General features: G+C 37.8%; 1 protein-coding gene and 1 long non-coding RNA gene across 2 annotated transcripts in view; both read left to right on the top strand.

The window, feature by feature from the left end:
• The first annotated feature begins 4897 nt into the window (after positions 1–4897).
• LOC309643445 lies at positions 4898–7720 on the top strand. Its single transcript, XR_014253779.1, has 2 exons — positions 4898–6954; positions 7542–7720. It is a non-coding gene; the product is annotated as an uncharacterized lncRNA (long non-coding RNA).
• A 3230-nt stretch (positions 7721–10950) lies between these two features.
• Positions 10951–25001, top strand: part of SPDYA (speedy/RINGO cell cycle regulator family member A) — a gene marked incomplete at its 3' end in the record, with an annotated part of 31233 nt that continues 17182 nt past the window's right edge. The window contains exons 1-4 of the mRNA XM_082426197.1: positions 10951–11203; positions 13214–13272; positions 15665–15750; positions 20756–20927. Coding sequence (XP_082282323.1) covers positions 10969–11203; positions 13214–13272; positions 15665–15750; positions 20756–20927 — 552 coding nt within the window. The 5' untranslated portion in view covers positions 10951–10968. The remainder of the gene's footprint in view (positions 11204–13213; positions 13273–15664; positions 15751–20755; positions 20928–25001) is intronic.

Raw genomic sequence — 25001 nt, 5'->3', positions numbered from 1 at the left:
GCCAGTGTTTTTATTAAACCTTATTTTTACAAAAGTGGCCGTAAATCTTTTTTCCTCTTAGGGATCTTTGCCAGCTAATGTAGTTACAAAATCTTAACTTGTAACCCAGATTGTTTTGGGTATCAATAGAGTGGAAGATTACAAATGTGTTGTGAGGTGTGTGTTGTATGTATGTGAAAGGGAGCGAGAACAAACTGCCTGAAGCTCACAGATTCAGCGTTTCTTTTTTTTATTTTTATTATTTTTCTAAAATGATTTTATTTAAATAATTTTGACTCAAACTTTTAGCATTCATTGTAATTTATATTTTGCCTTTGAATCTTTTTTTTTTAACACCTTTATTGGAATATAATTGCTTTACAATGGTGTGTTAGTTTCTGCTTTATAACAAAGTGAATCAGTCATACATATACATATGTTCCCATATCTCTTCCCTCTTGCATCTCCCTCCCTCCCACCCTCCCTATCCCACCCCTCTAGGTGGTCACAAAGCACCGAGCTGATCTCCCTGTGCTATGCGGCTGCTTCCCACTAGCTATCTATTTTACGTTTGGTAGTGTATATATGTCCATGCCACTCTCTCACTTTGTCACAGCTTACCCTTCCCCCTCCCCATATCCTTAAGTCCATTCTCTAGTAGGTCTGTGTCTTTATTCCCGTCTTGCCCCTAGGTTCTTCATGACCTTTTTTTTTTTTTCCTTAGAGTCCATATATGTGTGTTAGCATACATATACAATGGAATATTACTCAGCCATAAAAAGAAACGAAATGGAGTTATTTATAGTGAGGTGGATGGACCTAGAGTCTGTCATACAGAGTGAAGTAAGTCAGAAAGAAAATCAGCATTTCTTTGATACTGCGTGCAAAAAGGTGGGAACCTAAGATCTATCCCTGGAGGTTTTCAGTCAAGCCTGGCCTGGGCTCACCAAGTAAGATGTGTTTTAATTTTTGCAGCTTCCTAAATCTGAGTAATTCAGTAGATGTACAGGCCAAAATTCTTCCCAAGAGAGCAATGACACCACAACTAAACATGTGAAGCGATCAGACTTTTACACCAATTATAACTATTATTACAATAGTGTGCCTTTTAGCACACTAATTTATAGTCTATCTTGTATAAACACTGATTACTGACAAAGTCACAAAGACAGAATACAGTACAACAGGAAAGAAGTAGTCCAGAGGAGTCCCTAATGTATGTAATACGTTTAACTGGAATAACTTTTAAGTCTTAAATCTCCTAATGTATTTCTTAGGAAAAAAGAGCCGAGGAAACAAAACCGGGTGATGAAACTTTTTATATCCGGCTACCTCCAATATGTGATTCTTAAACTGATATTGGCATAGTTTCTGAAAATGCTGTCACTTACCAACAGATTATTAACAGACTGACACCTACCCCACCATTCTTGGGGTAAACATGAGCTCTGTCTCTAGCTCTCTTAGTGTAATAAGGATTCCTGAGAATGCAGGCGTGAGGGGCGGAATCACTTGACAAATCGTATTCCGGTTGAACCCAGGAAACTACTCAATTTACCAAATTAAAAATTAATAACCTGGGCTTCCCTGGTGGCGCAGTGGTTGAGAATCTGCCTGCCAATGCAGGGGACACGGGTTCGAGCCCTGGTCTGGGAAGATCCCACATGCCACGGAGCAACTGGGCCCGTGAGCCACAATTACTGAGCCTGCGCGTCTGGAGCCTGTGCTCCACAACAAGAGAGGCCGCGATGGTGAGAGGCCTGCGCACCGCAATGAAGAGTGGTCCCCACTTGCCACAACTAGAGAAAGCCCTCGCACAGAAACGAAGACCCAATACAGTCATAAATAAATAAATAAATAAATAAATAAATAAATAAAAGAACGTGAATTTCTTAAAAAAAAAAAAAAAAAATTAATAACCTACTTCAATACATCAGAAGAACTTATGTGAGGCCGAGGGTCCCATTCTCTGTTACGCATCTGTTATGCAGTATATGCCTTAAGTTTTAGAAACAAATCCCTGTCTCCTGGGATAATTGCCTCAGGTTTTTGTAGCCCATCTCTAGCTGGGGCCTGGTAACACCACTGAAATTAATTTGATAATATCAAAAATCTAGGTTAAAAGCTTTCTATTTAATAGGGCTTCCCTGGTGGCACAGTGGTTAAGAATCCGCCTGCCAATGCAGGGGACACGGGTTTGAGCCCTGGTCCGGGAAGATCCCACATGCTGTGGAGCAACTAAGCTCGTGTGCCACAACTACTGAGCCTACGATCTACAGCCTGCGAGCCGCAACTACTGAAGCACACGCGCCTAGAGCCCGTGCTCCGCAACAAGAGAAGCCATTGCAGTGAGAAGCCCACACACCGCAACGAAGAGCAGCCCCTGCTCGCCGCAACTAGAGAAAGCCGACAAGTAGCAACAAAGACCCAACGCAGCCAAAAATAAATTAATAAATAAATTAAAAAAAGAAAACACCACTTTATAGCAGTACACCATATATACTCAATAAATACTTGTTAAAAAAAAAAGCTTTCTATTACTGTACTGTACAGCCTGTTTTTCATGGGAGACCCTAATCTTTTATTAAGGGAGTGCCCTAAACTCTTTGGGTATCCTCACTGACAGATTAACACAAATTGTGATCTATTCCATTTTTGAAAGAAAATCAATTATTTGCTGTACAGATCCGTTAATATATTGGGCATTCCTTCAAAAAGTTGTTCTATTTGGTCCTTAGAAGCCTTTGGGTCTAGGTCAGTCTAATTGTATGTGACTAGAATGTAAGCTCATATGGACAGAGATTTTTTGTGTCTTTTGTTCGCTGATGTGTCTCCAGCTTCTAGAGTAGTGCCTGGCACATAGTACGTATGCAAATGTTGGTTTAATGAATGGCAAATGAGTTTCAAAAATCACTATTACTACCACTATTTTGACACTGTGACCTTTTGGAGAAATTAGCAAAAAATAATATAGTTGCAGTTTTTATTTATCTTCATCTAACTGCTTTTTGTCTTGTACAAGAATGCTGGAATAGTCTCAGGAGAAAATTGATCTGGGTCTATATGACAAAAATAGTTTGTTGTCAAAACTGTAATCCTTATTTGGTAAAATATTGGTAAGTATGAGAAGTCAGTGTTCAGTTAGTTGAAGGAACGTTTCTCAGCTAGCTGCTGACAGGCACATTGGGGAAGTTGCCTATTGTTCAGAATCAAACTTTCCAAGATCCTTATGGGTACTTTCTTGCCTCCCCTTTGCTATAGTTTATTTAGGTTCTGTTTTACTGACCTTAAAGTCATCTTTGTTGTGAGCCACTTCGAATATTTTTAGGAAAGTGATATAGTTTGTATAACATTTTGTGTTTCAGAAGTCACCTAGTAAATATGAACACTTAAAACCAGGAATCAAAACTTGAAAGTGGAGAGGCTGTTGCCTCATTTTAACAAATAAGGATTATGTCATACGCAGAAGCAAGAATGGGGAGAAATCAAGAAAGATATTTTCATTAATGAGCAAAAAAATGAGGTACAGTGGAGAAAACTATTCTAGAGAGAAATTTTATACAGTCCTTCTATCTAACTATTGTTCTATCCTAATACTTCTGAAGACTTTTTATCTCTACCATATAAAAGAGCAGTCAGCCAGGCTGCATTCTTGGTCATAGTGCAAAATTCCAGGAAGGGAATTTTGCCCAGCTTGCATCAAGGGCCGGCCCTTATGACTCCAATGAGTGAGGAAGGGGAGAGATGATATTGCATGAATTTAGCTGCTATCCCTACACCCAAGTGGTTTGGGAGGTTCAGTAGAACATTTCCTAGAAAAGGGGTACTGAAAATAAAGGTGTCCTCTACAATACACCTTAAAAAATAAAAAAAGTCTGAAAATATGACATTGGCAAGATGTCAACTAATGGAAACTCTTACTTAAAACTGGTAAAACTACCTGGGAAATGAATTTAGCATTGATAATCTTGTATAGTTGAAACTGTGCATACTCTAAAACCCATCAGTTTCACTTTAAAGCATTTATAGAAAAACTACATGAGTGCACCATGGGGCATACATATATAAACATAAGTATTGTAGTATTCAAAATATTTGACTTTAATACATGGGCACTGACCAGACACCAACTCATCAGAGCCTGTGCAAGCTATAAATAACTAATTTGGCTTTACAGAGGCATAGCAGCTGATAACCAGGTCTGTGCATGGGAATACTCAGAGCATTCATAGCAAAAAATAACCCAAGTGACAGAAGCATTGATTCATTATGGTATATTTACAGAACAATCCTATACAGGAATGAAAATGATTCACTGTCATTCATTAGTATGTCTAAATCTTGAAACTATGAAGAATACAAAGAGTATTAAATTTTCAAACAATATTTGTTTAAGAATACGGTAGGGCTTCCCTGGTGGCGCAGTGGTTGAGAATCTGCCTGCCAATGCAGGGGACACGGGTTCGAGCCCTGGTCTGGGAGGATCCCATATGCCACGGAGCAACTAGGCCCGTGAGCCACAACTACTGAGCCTGCGCGACTGGAGCCTGTGCTTCGCAACAAGAGAGGCTGCGATAGTGAGAGGCCCGCGCACCGCGATGAAGAGTGGCCCCCGCTTGCCGCAACTAGAGGAAGCCCTCGCACAGAAACGAAGACCCAACACAGCCAAAAATAAATAAATAAATAAATAAAAATTTAAAATAATACAGACATATACTTTATAAAAAAAAAAAAAAGAATACGGTAAATCTAAAAAGAAAATGGAATGGGGGAATTAAGTCCCTGGCGGTCCAGTGACTAGGACTCGGCACTTTGAATCCCTGGTAGGGGAACTAAGATCCTGTAAGTTGGGGAGGTGGGGATGGGAAAAACAAAAGTCACCTCTGCTGGGAAGTAAGGGGAGGAGCATACAGAATCTCAACAGTATTGTTTAATGTTCTATTCCTTGGATCTTAGGTTCATGCTTTTTGGGTGGGCAGTGGCTTCTTGAGTTTTTGTTTTATGCTTAGCTTGCATATATGTTACTAATATTCTTTTGTACATATCAAATATTTCATTTTTAAAAAATTTATATGCAATCCCATTTGTGGAAAAGAGGCCTAGCTTTTGATTTAAAGTGAAAGACATGCAACTCTGCCTTTCACTTGAACTCTTCGGAGCCACTGTAAGGTTATTAAGTGGCCTGATTTCAATTTTGTTGTGTCTCAGGGAATAGGCCTGAGGAAAGGGAGTGAGACAAGAGAATGGCCAGTTAGTGGAGCAATCAAAACACACATTTATAGATGCATTAAGTTTGCTTTTATGGCCTCCGTGTGTGGTACCCCAAAATAATTACAATAGTAACATCAAAGATCACTGATCATGGATCACCATAACAAATATAATAATAATGAAAATGTGTGTAATATCGCAAGAATTACCCAAATGTGACAGACATGAAGTGAGAAAATGCTGCTGGAAAAGTGGCGCTAATAGGCTTGCTCTATGCAGGGTTGCCATAAACCTTCAATCTAAAAAATGTAGTATCTGCGAAGCACAATAAAACAAAGCAGTATGCCTGTAGTAGACATTCATTGTTCAGTAAACATTCTGTACTCAAGGCTGGAAATTAGTAATCACAGTAAACCCTGATACCTTGGGGAAAAGAGAACCACCAGGGAAAGAGAGACTGAGGCTCAAAGCAGTGTTTTCCTAGAAGAATCAGTATTTAAGGTTTTCACAACCAGTTTATGCTTCTTGGTTCATTCCCCCATTTAAGGGCCATGGGGAAAATATCCAAGGCGCTTATAAGGAAAAATGAGTTCAAAGATTGTGTCCTCTTTCATGTAGGTGATTTTTTGCCATCATCTAGCTGTGTGAGAGCCCGAGAAAGAAGGGAACTAAATATTCGTTCTTCAGAGCTGCTGACTGAGGAACTAATTGCTAGGAAGTGCCACAAGTACGCAAGGCCAAATTGCTTTTTAAGTGTGATAGTTGTGGTAACTGAAAAATCTAGAAGCAATGCAAATATCAAAATGATTTACATTTGGTCCATCCACTCTGGACTATTATGCAGTCGTTAAGAATATTTAGAAAGACTGTAGCAACATGAAAAAAGGCCATGATACGTTAACAGGGGAAAAAAAGCAGGTTATACATTAGAAGGGAAGCGAAGAGTAAAAGATGTCACATACAAAATTTAAAAGCTATGAAGAATCCTTTTACTTATTCATTGAACAAACATTTATTAAGCACCTTACATCCCAGGCACCAGGTCAAAAAGTAAAGGTTCCTGTAGAAGAAATTAGTTTAGAACAATAGATTTAACAGGATAGAATAATATTACCCCTTCTCACAAAGAGCCACACCTTTCTTTTTTGGTTTAGGTTGTCTCTTCCTCTGTTTCTACAGTTATTTTAACGTAGCAGTAATTTACAATTGCTGCTGCAAAGTTCACCTCTGATTCTTCGTCCTCCTGCTGTTGACGTCTCTGTTTACCGCGTTCCTGCCAATGTGTGTGCCTGGTGCGGTGGGGGACGGGTAAATTAAGACCTGACGTCCCAGCCCGGCAGGGCCTCTCCATCTCGCAGCAGGGAAGATAAATGGCTCTAATCCAAGCCTGACTTTGGTAAGTGTCCAAGGGTAAGGCGTTACATTAGAAGGCAAGAAGCGGTCTGGGAGTGTCGAGGAGTTTTACCAGGACCTTGCCGGGAGGGAAAGCAAGGCCGGGTAACGGGTAAAGGTGAGCAGACGGCTGAGGCTGCGAGCACAGCGCGAGGGGGGAGAGGAGGCGCGCGACTTGGGATGGCCCCGCCCCCCCGGAGGCGGGCTCTGAGCGCTGATTGGCCCGCGCCGGCCTCGCTCCGGGTTGGCGGGAGGTCTCCGAGTCCGCAGTGCCGCGGTGGAGTGACCTGCGAGCAACCGTCTGAGGCCTGGGGCGTCTGGGGAAGGCTGGCCGCTGGCCGGGCCCCGTTCACCAGCCTCGGTTTTCCGCAGGTACTCTCCGCTGGCGGCCCGGCTTCGGGCCTCGCCGGCAACTCTCCAGTTTTGGTTGTGCCTGGTTCCTCCGTCCCCTCTCGCCCCCAACGCCGCCGCCCTCCGTGTGTGAGGCGGCGGCGGGAGCGTTTTGGCCCCTTCCGTACACACTGCCGCCCGTGAGTCCCCCCCTCAGGTGCCGGCGGGGAGGAGGGATGTCGCGGTCGGACGGCGCCGGCCAGCGCAGGGCCGCGGGGTGGGGGACGGCGGCGAAGTAGAAAGAGGGAGGCGGGGCGCCCCCCTCGGCCGGGTTTGTCGGGCTTCGCCGGCACAGTGCTTTTTGGCTCACCTGGTTGTGCTCACTAGTGGGCGGGGGAGGGGAGGGGACAAAGGGCGAGGTGGGGAGATGCGTCCCCGAGTACTAGCCGTGCCCTCTCCTCAGCGGGCGCTCCCCTCCTCGGGAAGGAAGGCCCTGAGGAAAGAGCTCGTGCCTTCCCGCAGCCCGCCCGCCCGCCTGCCTGCCTTTATCCCGCTGGGCGCCGGATAGTGGTATTTTGAGTTCGTCCTGCCTCTTCTCGCGTCCCATTAAACACATCTTTTCTTCGCAGGAGCATCTGCACCAGAATCCGGAGACCTGAGCTGCTGTATCTCGGTGCTATGCCCTTGGCCCATTTATCAAAATCTACAAATGTCCGTTTCTTACATTTCCAGTACGACTGGAGCCCAACTAGCTTCAATTAAGAAAAAAAAAAAATTTAAAAACTTTAGAAGTAATTTAACATTTAAAGACTGATAAACCCATGCTATGTTAAAATTGAGATCCTGTCTCTACAAATTTTATTCTTTATCATGAGCACATTAAAAAAAATACCTATGGTCTCTGTTACCAATAAAATTTTAACATTTAAATTACATGTATTAGTTGAGGTGAAACTTGGTTATCTGTCATATTGGGACTCTTCTTTCTTTCAAAGACACCCTTCCTGTAAAAAAGATACAGTAATAGTGCTGCCATGTATTGAGATTTTGCTAGGCATTCAGCACTGTGCATTATCCATATAGTTCCATTTCTCACTAACCCTACAAAATATGTATTATTAACAATGCCTAGTAAGTAACTTTAATTGAGTACTTACTATGTACCAGGTTCTAAAAAAAAATAGCTGCTTTTATTATCTCAATATCACAAGTGAGAAAATGGAGGCTCCCAGAAGTTAAATAGCCTAAGACCCAATCGCTAGTGAGAATCAGGTCTTAATCCAGGTCTATTCTCCAGTATTTTAAGGTATATTCTCAGGTGGCTCTGTCCCTCTGCCTTCTGTCGTGCTGAAAAATCCTCTGTCTTAAAAAAAAAAAAAAATTCTTGGTAATTCTCCTGCGGTTCAGTGGTTAGGAGTCGGCGCTTTCACTGCCAGGGCCCGTGTTGGATCCCTGGTCGGGGAAATAGGATCTGCAAGCCGCGCGGCGCGGCCGGCCAAACTTAAATAATAATCATCATCATCATCATCTCATTTGACTATTGTCATTCTTTTAGTATGTCTAAATGAAGAGCAAAAATAGAAGTTACCTCAAGTTGGAATTTGACCAAAATGTTGCATTGATAGCTTCTCTCCTTAAGCTCCTTCTCCATAACTCTCCTGCCAGTGTTTGCTTATTAATCTCAGTGAATCTCTATTTGAGGAATGTCCTCCTCTTTGTTTTCTCAAATTTTATATGAAGCAGAATAGTGTAAAACATATTTATTTTTTTGATTGATAGAAAATTTGCATTCTATTTCATGATATATCCAAGGTTGTTTTAACAAAGCAGCACTTTTAAGTTACTTAACATTAAGTAACATTAAGTAAAACTGACATCCTGGGAGATATGCCACAGCTATTCTATATGCTGGCACATCTGTCCCCCACTCCCCCAAGCCTACCCCCCACACCCCAATGTGAGAAGCCTTAAATTTAGTTTTTTCCATCTAGATTTTTAAGGTTGCTCTTTCTTTGGGGGGAAAAAAAGAAAGAGATGCAGATGAGACCTCCAGCTGTCTCCCAGATGAGGTGGGCAGGAAGTAGCAAAACGTTCTTAACACAAGTCTCAAGGCTCAATTTATCACACATTCCTTTTTCTATGGAGTTTGTAGCACTCCCCCACCCTCAACTCCATAATTGCCTTCGATTTGCTTGGACCTTAGGATCTAGGAAGAAAGATGAGAGGAGAGGAGGGAAGCAAAATAGAGGGAGGAGGAGCAATTATAGAATTAACTTAATATAATTTACTCTGCCTAGTTCTTCATAATCTAGCCCTGTACTGTCTAATATGGTAGCCATTAGCCATATGTGGCTGTTGAGCAGTTGAAATGTGGCTGGTGCAACTGAAGAATTTTTACTTTAATTTAAAATTAAATACTGAAGGAGTGTAAAATATTTTTCCCTTATGTACCACATCATTGTTTTGGTAAGACTACATTTCACTTTAACTGTTGGAAATTTAGCATCCAAAATTGAGATATACTGTAAGTGTAAACACCAGATTTCAGACTTAGTATGAAAAAAAGAATGTAAAATATCTCATTAGTTTTTATATTGATTACATGTTAAAATGATATTTTGGATATACTAGGTTACATAAAATACACTCCTAAAATTAAAAATTCACTTGCTTATTTGTACTTTTTAAATGTGGCTTCAGAAATATAAAGTGACTCACATTATATTGGACAGTGCTGATCTAGCCCCACTATATCCAATCTTATTTTCCATTCCTTCCTTCAGCAGGGAAGTTTCTGAGGGTCAGGAAGGAGAATCTGTACCTGACTCCTTGAACATCAAGGGAGGCATGGCTGCCTGGGTCACTGTGAGTTATGGATTCAGAGGTTCTCATTAGGGTCTTAGAATAGTTTCCTGCTTTGGCTATTCGTAACTACATTTCCTATTACCCTATAAGTACTTTGACCATAAAAGTAATGCTAACTAGTAATCACGTGAACTAATTACCACCAAATGTAATGATTATGCATATTGTTACATATTGATGGATTAACTTTGTTTCAATTTTTATTAGTCTATAACAGTTTACATTCATTTACACTGGTAATTGGCCACTCAGATAGCATAGTCATACACTCACAACTTTAGAAATTAAAGTGACCTTACCAAATGTAAAATAGCTAGCTAGTGGGAAGCAGCCAGCCACATAGCACAGGGAGATCAGCTGGGTGCTTTGTGACCACGTAGAGGGGTGGGATGGGGAGGGTGGGAGGGAGACGCAAGAGGAGATACGGGGATATATGTATATGTATAGCTGATTCACTTTGTTATAAAGCAGAAACTAACACACCACTGTAAAGCAATTATACTCCAATAAAGATGGTAAAAAAACAGATACTAAAGTGACCAATTTATAAGAATCCCTCAATGCACTTTATACCATGCATTTCTTTGCTAGAATTGTATTTAACTTTTCAATAAATAACAATCAATGCTTGTTGAATCAGTGAGTTTTATAACATATCAAGGAATTAACCAGTTAGAAAATATGTTTTTGTGTGTGTGAGATTGCTTTTTAATATAATAATTGATGTTGATAATAATTTAGTTCTGGAAGTAGTTTGCCTTATTGTATAAAAAATTTGAGCTGACATAATAATCATATGATAAAATTGTCAATACAAGCAGAATAAAAATTATCGGGAAAAAAGAATACCGCAAATAGATTATAAACTCAGCATAGTTTCTATAATTAACTTTAAAATTTGGTTTTGAGTTCCCTAGTAGTCAAAGCAAAATAGTATTCAGAATCTTATTATTTGGGAAGAAAAGGTGTATCAGTTACCCAAAGGAAGCATAGCTTTTCTTGGCACTAAATTCTAAAAGCAGTTTCTCATGTGAGTCATTGTCATAACTAACATTTTAGTAGCAAGTTCAGTAACATTTCCTATGACTGCATCTGATAGTGTCATCCAATCTGTTGTTTTTATATAGAAGTGAACAAGAGTGTGATAAATAACTGTGTGTTTTATTTTTACAGGAATTGTGGGAAACCAAAATGAGGCATAATCAGCTATGTTGTGAGACACCACCTACTGTCACTGTATATGTAAAATCAGGGTCAAATAGATCACATCAGCCTAAAAAACCCATTAACCTGAAGCGTCCTATTTTTAAAGATAGTTGGCCAGCATCTGAAAAAAATGCACATAATAGCAACAAGTCTAAACGCCCCAAAGGACCCTGTCTAGTTATACGGCGTCAGGAAATGACTGCTTTCTTTAAATTATTTGGTAGGTTTAAAATATTGTAATAGCGGTAATTATAGAGTACTTAAAAATGAGAATATAAGATCTATTTTATCATTTTTATAATAATCAAAGAGGATACTGTTATTTTCTATGTCAGATTTTCTATCTCCAACCAAATTTGCTTTTTTTTTCCATAGTCCTTTTTTTTTCCCCCTCAATGCTGGATTTTTGTTTGTTTTGATTACTTTTAGAGTAGAAATTCATCATCTACCTTTTAGACCACTTAAATCCAAGTGTCAAATGTAAATTCTGGGCAGTTCAAGGTCATAGCATGAGTTTTGTTTGACCTAAAGTATAAATACTACATAAAGTCTCAGGTGAGCCAACTAACCCAGTGTCACTGGGCCTGAGGGGTTTCCCAGGACTTTCAGTGCTGAAACTGAGCAAACTGGCAAGGTTAGTCAACCTAGAAAAGTTTCAGTATTATATCTGGGGAATATTATTAAAAATTAACTATGCTTTATCATCATGCTCATATAATGAAATTGAGTTTGAATTTGTTCAGATCATGAAACAGTGCTACTTTGCTAATAAGCTTCTTAAACATAGCCAAAAAGAAACTTCTTTATAGTACTTCTACTGGCCAAGAAAGAGGATTGGTTTTTGTTTTTTGAGGTAAGGCAGTAAGGTAGACAATAAAGGGTTGGATAGATGGATTCTGGTAAGTATCTGCAGGACTGAATCAAATCAAGTAGCTATCACAGTCTGGTAGATCCAGGTAACAGCCTTCCTTGCTTATAGAGGAAAGCATATGCATAAAAGAGGAGAGAGTTGGGGACAAGAGTGTTTGCCTAACTGAGAGGACAGAAATCTTTAAAAAAATAAAAAAGGAGGGCAAGCTGGTTAAGATTTAAAGAAAAGCAAAATAAGATAATAGAAGACAAAATGTAAGTAATACAGGTAGAAAATGTTGAACTATAAGGATGTTCCTTGTCAGGATCTAGAATGCTGTTAATAAAATTTCCCTCTCTCTTTATTAAGAGTAGAGCAAAATTATTACCCACAAACTTTATTATTATTCGTAACTGAATGTGAGAAATAAGAGAAAATACATGGCTCTACCATTTTAGGTAATTTAAGAAATAGAAATGGAATTAACAAGGCAGAAATGATTTATTCTCAAAAAAACAATACTTGGAACTTTCCATTTATTTGACTACATTGATGATATTCCTAGGATATAACAAGAAGTTATGCTTCTTTAACTTAAAATGCAGGGGGAAATGGAAAAAAGTAGATCTTTCTCAAATTATATTCTGACAGCTACCCATATATTTTGGGATTATATATTTTAGCCTTTTAAAATTGAAATGAGTGTTTCTGACCTATTTTTGGGGTGTTATTCTTTTTTTAACAGTATGTTTGTTTGTTGATCTTTTTGTCATACTCAGTTTTTTCCAAAATTAAATGTTATAAATAACTAATGAATTATGAATCTCCTTTATATAGATATTTTCATGTGTATTTGGATAGTAGATAATTAGACAGAGATAAGTAGGAGAGAAAACCCAAAACTAAAAATACCCCGTACCTAAAAGGAGAAAGTAGTTAAAAAAAAAAGTAAAACATATTTAGAAAACAGTATTCATTGAGTCATTATATCTTAAAGACTTACCTTTTATCAGATTCCATTTCCACCTGTTAAAGATTGATTTTGGAAAACAACAAAGGCTCATCTAGAGCTACCCAAGACATATTTCTAAAAGAGCTATAGAAATATTCAATAAATCAAACACTTCTATCATTCCTCCTCCAGTCTGGGCTATATATTAAGGCAAATCAGATGGGAAGCCAAAGAATAAAGCAGTAGCTTTTTGTACAGCACTTGCAATGGCAAACACACTAAAGAACTGAAACTACACCTTGGACAACCCTGGTCCTGCCATTTTTGTTTGATTTCTAAGCATCATTTATCATCTCCTTATGTAAAAATCAATGCTTCAAAAGGAAACCTGTTTTCAAAAGACAAGTCATAGCTATCTTTTGTTGTAGATGACGATTTAATTCAAGATTTCTTGTGGATGGACTGCTGCTGTAAAATTGCAGACAAGGTAAATTTGTTAACAGTATAATCATTAACCAGCATTATTATGTTACTAGGCTATCAGGACTTTAGTGAACCTTATTAGGATTTTCTATCTTATTAATTAACGTTAGGAAAAGAACTAGCCTACATTGCTCCTTCAAAGTGGAATCCATTAGCATACAACATAGATTCATTCTACCTATACTTGAAGCATTGTAAAATATTATTGATTAAATGACCTTAAACCCATATCTGTTTGATTTAAAACAAGAATCAATATAGACTTAATATGTTTTTTGTTTGGGTGGTTGGGGGGTTTTTTGTTTTGTTTTGCTCTTTTTTTTAAATTGAAGTTTAGTTAATGTATAATATTATATCAGTTACAGGTGTACAATATAATGATTCACAATTTTTAAAGGTTATACTCCATTTATAGTTATTATAAAATATTGGCTATATTAGGCTTAATATGTTTTGATCAGAATTATTACTTTTTATCAGGTAATAATATCTGAGGTTCATTCCACTAAGGCAGTCTGTTACACATTTTAATATTTTGTAGATAATTTAGATAAAACGAATCCCAATAATCTTGTAGAGTAAAATTAGTTTATCATGTTCTTTATTTAGGAATCTGTTTCATAAAAGAACATCATGATGCTGACTTATATACTAGGGATTGTGATGTTTCTATACTATTTAGGTTTAGCTGATCAGTTAGAATTTCAGCTTTATAAATGTCATCTTAGACCAGTAAGTCATATCAGAAAATTCAGCATGACTTCATATCACATTTAAAATAACATGCTATGGGACTTCCCTGGTGGCACAGTGGTTAAGAATCCGCCTGCCAGTGCAGGAGACACGGGTTTGATCCCTGGTCCGGGAAGATCCCACATGCTGTGGAACATCTGGGCCCATGTGCCACAACTGCTGGGCCTGCGCTCTGGAGCCTGCGAGACACAACTACTGAGCCCGCGTGCTGCAACTGCTGAGGCCTGTGTGCCTGGAGCCTGTGCTCTGTGACGGGAGGGGCCACCGCAGTGAGAGGCCCGCGCACCACAACGAGGAGTAGCCCCCCCACGCCGCAACTAGAGAAAGCCGGCATGCAGCAACGAAGACCCAACGCAGCCATAAATAAATAAATAAATAAATAAATAATGTGCCAACCAACAGAAAAGGGAATGAACAGAAGACTAGCTCATGATTAAATACCCACTAATTTCATATTGATGTGAACTCTTACTTTAAGCTTAAGATAACAATAAAATCAGAGGGTTTTTTTAATTTTGAAAATTTTAGAAAATTTCAAACATACAACTTATAGTAGAGAGAATAGAACAAAGACCCTCCATGTGCCTGTCATCCAGCTAAAACAATGATCAACTCACGGCCATTCTTGTTTCTTCTAATCTCTCTCCCCAAACGTGGATTATTTTGAAGCAAGTCCCAGACATCCTAACATTTTATCCATAAATATTTAAAGGTGTACTTCTAAAAGGTGAGATCTTTTTAAACATAATCAGTGTCACTGATGCTTTTAAAAATTGACAGTAATGCCTTAATGTCAAATATCCAGTTCATGTGGAGTTCTAAAGTTTAAAATTTTACAATTTTAAGCACCTTATAGTAATTAAAGTTGTTGGGCAGCAGGGGGCAGTGCCTTTAAAGTAACTAACCAGGAGTACTGTATCTTAACAGTCAATATATCAAGAGTCCTCTACTGAAAATTACCTTGAAAATTTGGAATCACCTTTGTGGCCAAACCTGTGAAGGTAGCATGAATTAGGCATTTTATGAGAGGGAGTCTATTATCAGTATATCAGTATCATAACTTGTGTTTAACTTGAACAGGCAGAACCTGGCATGGGTCCTAATGGCAGGCTAGACATATGTCTTCCTAATAGTACATTTAAAACACTTTTATTCCAATGAAAATAGAGCCATGTTGTTCTAATTTCTGGTTAGAAGTTATTTTTCAAAAATTATTTTAAAAAGTGAGTATGGATGTCTGCAACTAACTCAAAGGGTTGAGGGGAAAAATTTTTGCATATACACATACATCAAGCCAGTGTGGCAACAGAAAAACAATTGGTGAATCTAGGTGAAGGATGTATGGTTATTCACTTGATTATTATTTCAGCTTCTCTATAGGTTTGAAAAGATGGCAATAATAAAATTTAGAGGTTAAAATTATAATTATAAAATTATAATTTAATCATAAATGACCCAGAACTATTTCTCACTGTTCATATGGATTAAAGAAAGCCAAAAAAATAAGGACTCGAATAAATAGCTAATTCTATAATAAGGATAAATAATGCTTTATTGTTTTAGTTTATAAAGGTAACTATTTTAAAGCAGTTTTACTATGAAAGCAAAACATTAATATTAACTTTTAACTTTTTTCCCTATAGTATCTTTTGGCTATGACCTTTGTTTATTTCAAGAGAGCTAAATTTACTATAAATGAGCATACCAGGATAAATTTCTTTATTGCTCTGTAAGTATGCTTTCTACTAAGTGATTTTTGTGCAAGTTATTTATAATATATACAATACCTTATTTAAAATAGAGGCTGTTTAAAACCTGATGTATATCTTTGAATAGGCCTTCCTGTTTAAAAGCTGTATGGTTTTTTACTTTAATAGGATATTCTTATGTTCTTTTCACTGGTCTTATCCTGCCATATGCCTAACATTTATTATTCAATATTCCACTTGAGTTTGTATTGTACCTTTCACATTTCCATAATTTATATAGTGTTCCACATAAATTATCCCAGATTTTCCTCTTTTGGACTTAGAGATTTTTTAAAAGCCAGAATATTCTCTTTGAAAATTAATGTATAGTAAAAATTATTATCATTATTGCCCTTTTACACTGAACAGCTTGTGGAAAATGCTCTAGACATCTCAATATCAAAACCTTTTCTACCTAGTACCTGGATATAATGCTGCAGTTTGGAATATATGAATATAATTTTAAGTACCTAACTAGGGAACTACATATAAAAATATTTAAGTTGAATACCACAACAACCGTTAGCACTGAAGAATTTATTTAAAGTCTGTTTAATTCAGAATCAAAGAGTGATTCAAGAAATAGGACTAGAAGAAATTGATCTCTGCATGTTTTCAGCAGACACATTTCCCCATGCATAGGAAAAAATGAACTCAATATAAAATTTGAGTTGATGATTGCTAAATTGGGGGAATATAATAGTATTAGCTAATATTGAGTATCATGTGCAAGGTACCACAAAAATGTTTTCTATAAACTCATCTAATCTTCCCTATAAGATACATTTTTTAATTATCTCCATTTTACAGATGGGGAAATTGAAACTTAGGAAGATTAAGTACTTTCCAAGGTCACAAAAGTTAGTAATCAGCAAATTCAGGTGTGACTTGCCAGTGGCCAAATTCAGCCATTTAACACTAAGCTGCTGTTTACATGTCTCTTAGCATTATATCTGTATGTTGACGCAATATCTATTTTATAGTTTTTTTCTCACCTGAAAATTGAAAACAAATCAAAAGAAACTTTATTTAAATCTTACCAGATGCCCCAAATTGGATTTGACAAGTTTTGTAAAGTTATTACCAGCAAAGCACTGTGTTAGCTTACACTGTGTAGTAGCATGTCAGGTTGCGTTGCATGTTGTATTATAAGCTCCATATGAATAGTAACATGAATTATAATTTCCATTTTTATATCTAATCATTCTTTTGATACAACCTCACTCAATAGTTCTCATTAAATATTTTCTCAGCCACAGTTCTAACTCAACTCCTTTTCCTTTCTATATATTCTTATAACACTCTGAACTTCTATTATCATTTTCCTATATTCTCTTTCAGTTATGTATTTATTTCATATTTGATTGCCTTTTCTACTTGACTGTAGACTCCTTAAGGGCAAGGAATGTGTATCTTACTGTTTTTGCATACTTCAGTGGCTGACATAGGAGGTTCTTAATTCTTTATTTGAATAAACATAATTAACCCTGGGCAAAAGAAATGGACTCTGCGCCAAGAAAAAATCTATTTCAAATTAGAAGACAGCTTACATGTGTAAGAGACAGATATTTCATTACATTGAGCCTGAAAAATTGTTAATGTAGAATAGAATCATAATGTGGTCCTGATACTAGAGTACCATAGTCCATTATAGATTTTTTATAATCCGCAAGCATGAAAGGGGCCAACCTCCAGCTCTATCTACAGTTTACTAAGAACTCTCAGGGATACTAAAGTGAGAAATTACTTTATGTAATTTCACAAAGGACATGATTTGACTCATATAACTGAATGGGTTTAACAATGAGGTGCTTTATAATAAGGTAATATATATATATATAATGTAATATAGTAAGGTAATATTAAAATACTTAGTTATTTTAAGGGAGGATAAAAATATGTAGGTATTCATTTTATATTAATGTAACTAAATATGAATATGCACATGGTTAAAAAATATATATAGGAGGGTATACAATTAAAAGTAAGTCTTCCTCATATCTCAAGACCTTGACCTCCCTCCTCAAGGACAGCTAACAGTTTCATATGTATGTGTCTAGAAATAATTTTCTATATATGAACCAGTGTGTATATTACATGAATAGATATGTACTATACACTTCTGTGCCTTTAAAATTTTTTTAATGTGAAATATTTACAAAAGAGTGTATGGAATGTATACGTATGTGTGTGTAAAAGAATAGAAGCAAAACAAATACTCATGTACCCATGACTCAAGAATAGAACACTGCCAGAATCTTAGAAGCTCACAGCACAGTTTCCCAGTTAGAGCCCCCTCCCTTCCACAAGTAATCATTTTCTTACTTTTCTTTATTCTATGTATATAACTCTAAATAATATATTATTTGGTTATTCCTATTTGGGGGCTATATAATAAAATAATTATACACCATAATTACCATGATCATTCTTCTGTAACTTTCTTCTTTTGCTTTATAATATTATTTTGAGATTCATTTCTATTGATACATGTAGCTGTAGTTCATTTCATTTTTACTGCAGAATAATATTCTATTGTTTCTTATATATTTGCATTTTTTCCTACCATCTTGTTGTGTATTTTGTGTATGTCCCATTTTTTTCTTCTTTTTTTTTTTTTTTTTTTTTGGCTGTGTTGGGTCTTCGTTGCTGCGCGCGGGCTTTCTCTAGTTGCGGCAAGCGGGGGCTACTCTTCGTTGCGGTGCACGGGCTTCTCATTGCAGTGGCTTCTCTTGTTGCGGAGCATGGGCTCTAGGCGTGCGGGCTTCAGTAGTTGTGGCTCATGGGCTCAGTAGTTGTGGCCCGCGGGCTCTAGAGCGCAGGCTCAGTAGTTGTGGCTCACGGGCTTAGTTGCTCCGTGGCATGTGGGATCTTCCCGGACCAGGGCTCGAACCCGTGTCCCCTGCACTGGCAGGCGGATTCTTAACCACTGCGCTACCAGGGAAGCCCAGATTGAGATTTTAATATTTTTACTTTTGACACCTTCTTTTCCTCTACATGTTTGGAAATCTTACATTCTATATCTATTCTTTTAGCAATTGCCCTAGTTATTTTTAATTACAAGACCCTTAAGCATTTTAACACTAATCACTCTTCCCAACTTCTATTCTCTTGTTTTGCAATTCTACTAGTTCTACCTGATGCCCTCCAAAAGGTTAGACATTATTATTGTTGTTTTATAAATTCAACATTTGTTTAGATTTGCCCATATATCTATATGTCTTTGATTACTATTCCTTCTTGCATCTCAAACCTTCCACTTGGGATCATTTGTCTTCCTTTCTGATTGCTTTTATTTTATTTTATTTATTTATTTATTTTTTAAGAGTAGTGTTTTAGAAATGGCTTTTATTTATTTATTTATTTATTTATTTATTTATTTATTTATTTATCTATCTCTGGCTGTGTTGGGTCTCCGTTTCTGTGCGAGGGCCCTCTCCAGTTGTGGCAAGCGGGGGCCACTCCCCATCGTGGTGCGCGGACCTCTCACTATCGCGGCCTCTCCTGTTGCGGAGCACAGGCTCCAGACGCGCAGACTCAGTAGCCGTGGCTCACGGGCCCAGTTGCTCTGCGGCACGTGGGATCTTCCCAGACCAGGGCTCAAACCCGTGTCCCCTGCACCGGCAGGCAGACTCCCAACCACTGCGCCACCAGGGAAGCCCCCTGATTGCTTTTAAGACCCTCTTTTCTTGGGTGTTTGTTAATTCTAGTATCTTCACACTTCAGGGACTGTTTCTGTTCATGGTGCCTTGTTCCCTTGTATGTTTTGTAATTTTTTTTATTGTGAGTCGCCTGTTTTTCTTAGAAAGTCATCTATGGAGCTTGCATTGTTTCCAGTGAGAAATCTGCTCCATCCTTATCTCTGTTCCTGTGTTATCTAACATGTCTTATTTTTTTTCTCTGACTGCTTTTAAGATTTTCTCTTTATTACTGGTCCTAAGTAATTAATTATGATATGCCTTAGTATAATTTTCTTCATGTTTTGTGCTTTGGAGTTCACTGAGCTTCTTTGTGGGTTTATAGTTTTCATCAAATTTCAAAAATTTTCAGTCATTATTTCTTCAAATGTTTTTTCTGTCCACCCACCACCCTTTAGGGATTCCAATTTCACCTTTATTAGGCTGCTTAAAGTTGTCTCGCAGCTTATTGATGCTCTGTTCATTATTTTTGTTTCCTTTTCTCTGTGTGTTTCATTTTAGATAGTTTATATTGCTATGTCTTCAATGCACAAATCTTTTCCTCTGCAAAATTTAATCTGCTGTTAACCCTACTCAATGTATTTTTCATTGTACACATAGTTTTCATCTCTAGAGGTATACTTTCAATGTGTCTAATCTTTTTGAACATCTGGAATAATTATAACTGTTTTAGTATCCTTGTCTGTTACTTCTATCATGTGAGTCAGTTTTGATTGACTGATGATTCTTCTTATCTGTCCGGTTTTCCTGCTTTTATGCATGCCTGATCCCCCCTCAGGTATTTGAGTGTAGGGAAAGACCGTAAGAATAGAGGGAACAGAGTGACTAACATTCACCCAGGGCTGGAAATAGTGCCTGTTCCCACCAGCCAGACTGAAAAAACTTATAATTCACACTGAGTAATTCAGTACTGAGTAGAGTACTCAGGAACGTCTTGCCTTAGTGGCGAGTAATTAGCCCCAGACTGAATATTGCTCCAGATCCACCTAACAAATCATGAAAGCAAGACTTGAAAGGATCAGACTGTTTCCATATAACTGCATCCCAGAGCAAAGCTCAAGATTGATAGGAATATAAAAGTATCCAGAGCTCAACAAGGTAAAATTCACTGTATCTCTATTTTTGATCTACCTTTCTTTAATCATGCATAAGGTTGAACATCTTTTATGTGTTTATAAACGTGTGTGTGTGTGTGTGTGTGTGTGTGTGTGTGTGTGTGTGTGTGTGAGAACTGTCTGTTCCTGTCCTTTACCCATTTCTTTTTTGAGTTGTTGGTCTTCTTTGCTAGGTATCTGGCTAATACAGTTGAAGAAGATGAAGAAGAAGCCAAATACGAAATTTTTCCATGGGCTTTAGGGAAAAACTGGAGAAAATTATTCCCTGATTTCTTAAAGTTAAGGGACAAACTCTGGGATAGAATTGACTATAGGGCTATTGTAAGCCGGAGATGCTGTGAGGAGGTAAGATTTTTACATGCGTTATATATATAATCTCTGTCTTCTCTTTATGTAGTTTTCCTTGTCTTGTTTTTTAATGTGCTTCTAATGTTTCACTTTTTTTTTTGTATATGAAGGGTAAACCATTAACCTTGATGATTACCATGAGTACAACTTTTATATTACAATGTTGATGTTTTAATTTTATACCACAATAATTAAAAATTGTCATTTCTGTTTTTCAGAGAAGCCTACTTCTGTAGAAAGTATTTTTATTTTAGAGTGTTTCTCTTCTCTAAAAGATCACCAGTATATTGGGAAAGAATAGCGTGCACATTCCAAAATACGTCATGGTAATAACATTGGAGCTGAATAATAATTTCCATTAAATAATTTCTGTTAAAGTATCAAAATTTCAAGTCCCCAAGGTTGAAATGTGAACTACATGGTATAAAATAAGTTTAAAAACTATACCTCTTTTCACATAGCATACATAAAGTTTCCTTGATGCCAGATTCTATTAATATAAAGCAGAAAGACACTAAAAATTAAAAGATTAGTTATTTTATCTAATGTTCTGGTTTTCAGTAAAGAAAGTTAATGTTTCAAACTAAAAAAATTTGGAGTAGAAAATTAAATGGAAGGCAATGATCACTATGAGGCAGTACTAGTTCAGAGAAGTTTGGTGAATGTGGGCTAGATAATGCTGTAATTAAATGAAGTCATATGGGACTTCCCTGGTGGCGCAGTGGTTAAGAATCCACCTGCCAATGCAGGGGACACAGGTTCAATACCTGGTCCGGGAAGATCCCACACGCTGCGGAGCAACTAAGCCCATGCACCACAACTACTGAGCCTGCGCTCTAAAGCAGGGGTCGCCAACCCCCGGTACCGGTCCACGGCCTGTTAGGAACTGAGCTACACAGCAGGAAGTGAGCAGCGGGTGAGTGAGCGAAGCTTCGTCTGCCACTCCCCATTGCTCGCATTACCACCTGAACCATCCACCCCCACCAGTGGAAAAATCGTCTTCCATGAACCAGTGCCTGGTGCCAAAAAGGTTGGGGACCTCTGCTCTAGAGCCCACGAGCCACAACTACCAACCAAGCCCACGCGCTACAACTACTGAGCCCACGTGCTACAACTACTGAAGTCTGCGTGCTCTAGGGCCCGTGTAGCCTCAGCTACTGAGCCTGCATGCTGCAACTATTGAAGCCTGTGCGTCTAGAGCCCGTGCTCCGCAACAAGAGAAGCCACCGCAATGAGAAGCCCACGCACCACAACAAAGAGTAGTCCCCGCTCGCTGCAACTAGAGAAAGCCCGTGTGCAGCAACGAAGACCCAATGCAGCCAAAAAAAAAAAAAAAAAAAAAGAAGTCATATCTAGTTTAATGACTACAGGCCAAAGGAGCCAATTAATGGATTAGTGTCAGACCTGAGGGAAGACTTCAGAGGTGTGTCACAGAACTCTGCCCAGAATTAACCTTGTTAATTATATTAATGAGATGAAGATATAGCAGTTATGCATGTTTGTGGATTAAATTAGGATTGTTGAATGTTGGGGGAAATGCGAGGATTCAGAAATAACTTAGAAGACTGTGCAGCAGGCCAAGTCTTTACAAGATTATATTCAATAGAAAAATATGAAAAGTTGGGTATGTATGACCCACCTCCCCAAATTAATGGATCCTCATTGAGGAATTTAAAGGACTCATTCCAATTACAGGGCATTGAAAAAGTCCTGTCTTGTTATTTTTTGTCACTACCTCCCTAGGTGAGGAGTGGGTAATTTGCGCACCTGTTGCCATCCTTGATGTGATAGCGGGCCTTATTTGAACACTCTGATTTTTTCAAAGTAAATGCTTCAAGCCCTGTAGAACACTCAGCTAAGTACATGGAGGGGGCACTGGAGGCAAGAGGCCGGGATAGGCAATGCTTCCTCATGGCAGGTTGCTTACCCACTCCTAAAATACAACGACTAGCATTTTAACTGCAACAACTTTATTCTGTTGGAGCTGGAATTACCTCAGTTGCTGGCACCAGACAAAGAGACAGAGAATTATGTGGCTTAATGGTGTATGTGTAAAAGACTACAAAGTTTTAGACACCTGGAAAGTCAGTTGTGTAATAGGATTTACAGAAAAGTTTAGTCTCTCAAGGCTTCAACACTGAGAACTAACAGATCTCTCTCCTAATTCCAGATCTGCATATCCAATTTTTTATTTACACTTCATTATCTAGTAGATACCCCAAACTTAGCATGCTGAAAATTGAGTTTTTGATTCCCCCACATAGACCTCCACACTTGCTCCTCCTGCAATCTTCCACATGTTAATAAATGGTAACTTCATCATTCCAGTTGTTCAGGCCAAAAAACTGTCACCCTAGACTTTTTTTTTTCCACATCTATACCTTAAAGAAAAGCCAGCATCTTACCATTTCTCACCACCTCCACCACTAAACCCTACTTTAATTGTCATCTCTTGCCTCAACTATTGTCATAACTTTCCAAATAGTCTCCCTTACAATCTTTCTTCCCTATAGTCTATTCTTCATAGCAGATTTAAAGAGTAAATCTTTTAGAAAATCAAATCATGTCTCCTTTACTCAAAAGCCTCCAGAGGCTTCCCATCTCACATAGAGTAAAAGACACGAAGTGCTTATCCTGGATCTACATGGTCTGCCAACTCTCCTCCTTTATCTCTTTCACTTCATCTCCCATCCTTGTTCATTTCACTGCAACCACTCTGGCCTACTTGCTATTCTTCAAATGCACCAAGGACACTCCCGCCTCAGGGTCTTTGCATTTGCCATTCCTATTACCTGGAATGCTTTTCCCCAGAAATTCATATGCTTCACTTCCTCACTTCATTCAGGACTCTGCTTAAATGTCACCTCAGAAAAACTGTTCCTTACCACCCTATACTGAGTAGTAACTCCCTCAATGGAATAAAAATTGAAGAGTCCAGTTGACTTTTGGCAAGGGTACCAAGAAAATTAAGTGGGGGAATGAATCGTCTTTTCAACAAATTGTACTGGAACAACTGGATGTCCACGTGCAAAAGAAAGCACTTGGACCCCTACTCCATATTATATATAAAAAGCTAACTCAAAATGGATCAAAGACCTAAATTTAAGAGCTAAAAACTGTAAAAATCTTAAAACATAGGGGTTACACCTTCATGACCTTGGATTAGGTTTCTTAGATATAATACCAGAAGCACAAGCAAGAATAGGAAATACAGATAAAATGTACATCATCAAAATTTTAAACTTTTGTTCTTCAAAGGACACCATTAAGAAAGTGAAGAGACAACCCACAAACTGGAAGAAAAATTTTGCAAATCATCTCTCTTATAAGGCACTTATATCTAAAATATATAAACAGCTCTTACAACTCAGTAGAGAGACAACCCAATTTTTTAAAGGATAAAGGATCTGAATATGTATTTCTTCAAAAAAGATATTCAGATGGGCAAAAAAGCACATGAAAAGATGCTCAACATCATTAGCCATCAGAAAAACGCAAAATCAAAAACACAAAGAGATATCACTTTACACCCACTAGGATGACTATAATTTTTTTTAAAAAAAGACAATAACAAGTATTGATAAGGATGTGCAGAAATTGGAAACCTTATACACTTCTGGTGGGATTGTAAAATCATGTAGTTGCTTTGGAAAACAGTCTGGCATTTCCTCAAAATGCTAAACAGAGTTACCATATGACACAGCAATTCCACTCCTAGTTTTATACTCAAAAGAAATGAAAACTATGTCCACACAAAAACTTGTGCATGAATGTTCATAGCAAGCAGCCTTATTCATAATAGTCAATAGTTGTGAAAACAGTCGAAATGTCCAGCAGCTAATTAATGGATCGACAAAGTATCTATACAATGATATATTACTTGACAATTAAAAGGAATAAAGTACTGATACATGTTACAAAGTGGATGAACCCTGAAAACATTATGCTAAGTGAAAGAAGCCAGTCCCCAAAGGACCACATATTATATGGTTTCATTTATATCAACTGTGAAGAATATATAATCCAAAGTGACAGAAAGTGGTTTCCTGGGGATGAAGGGAGAGAGGAATG

Source organism: Balaenoptera physalus (genome assembly GCF_965194825.1).
Source record: "Balaenoptera physalus genome assembly, chromosome: 15".
NCBI lineage: Eukaryota > Metazoa > Chordata > Mammalia > Artiodactyla > Balaenopteridae > Balaenoptera > Balaenoptera physalus.
This window is presented reverse-complemented; position numbering and strand designations above follow the sequence as displayed.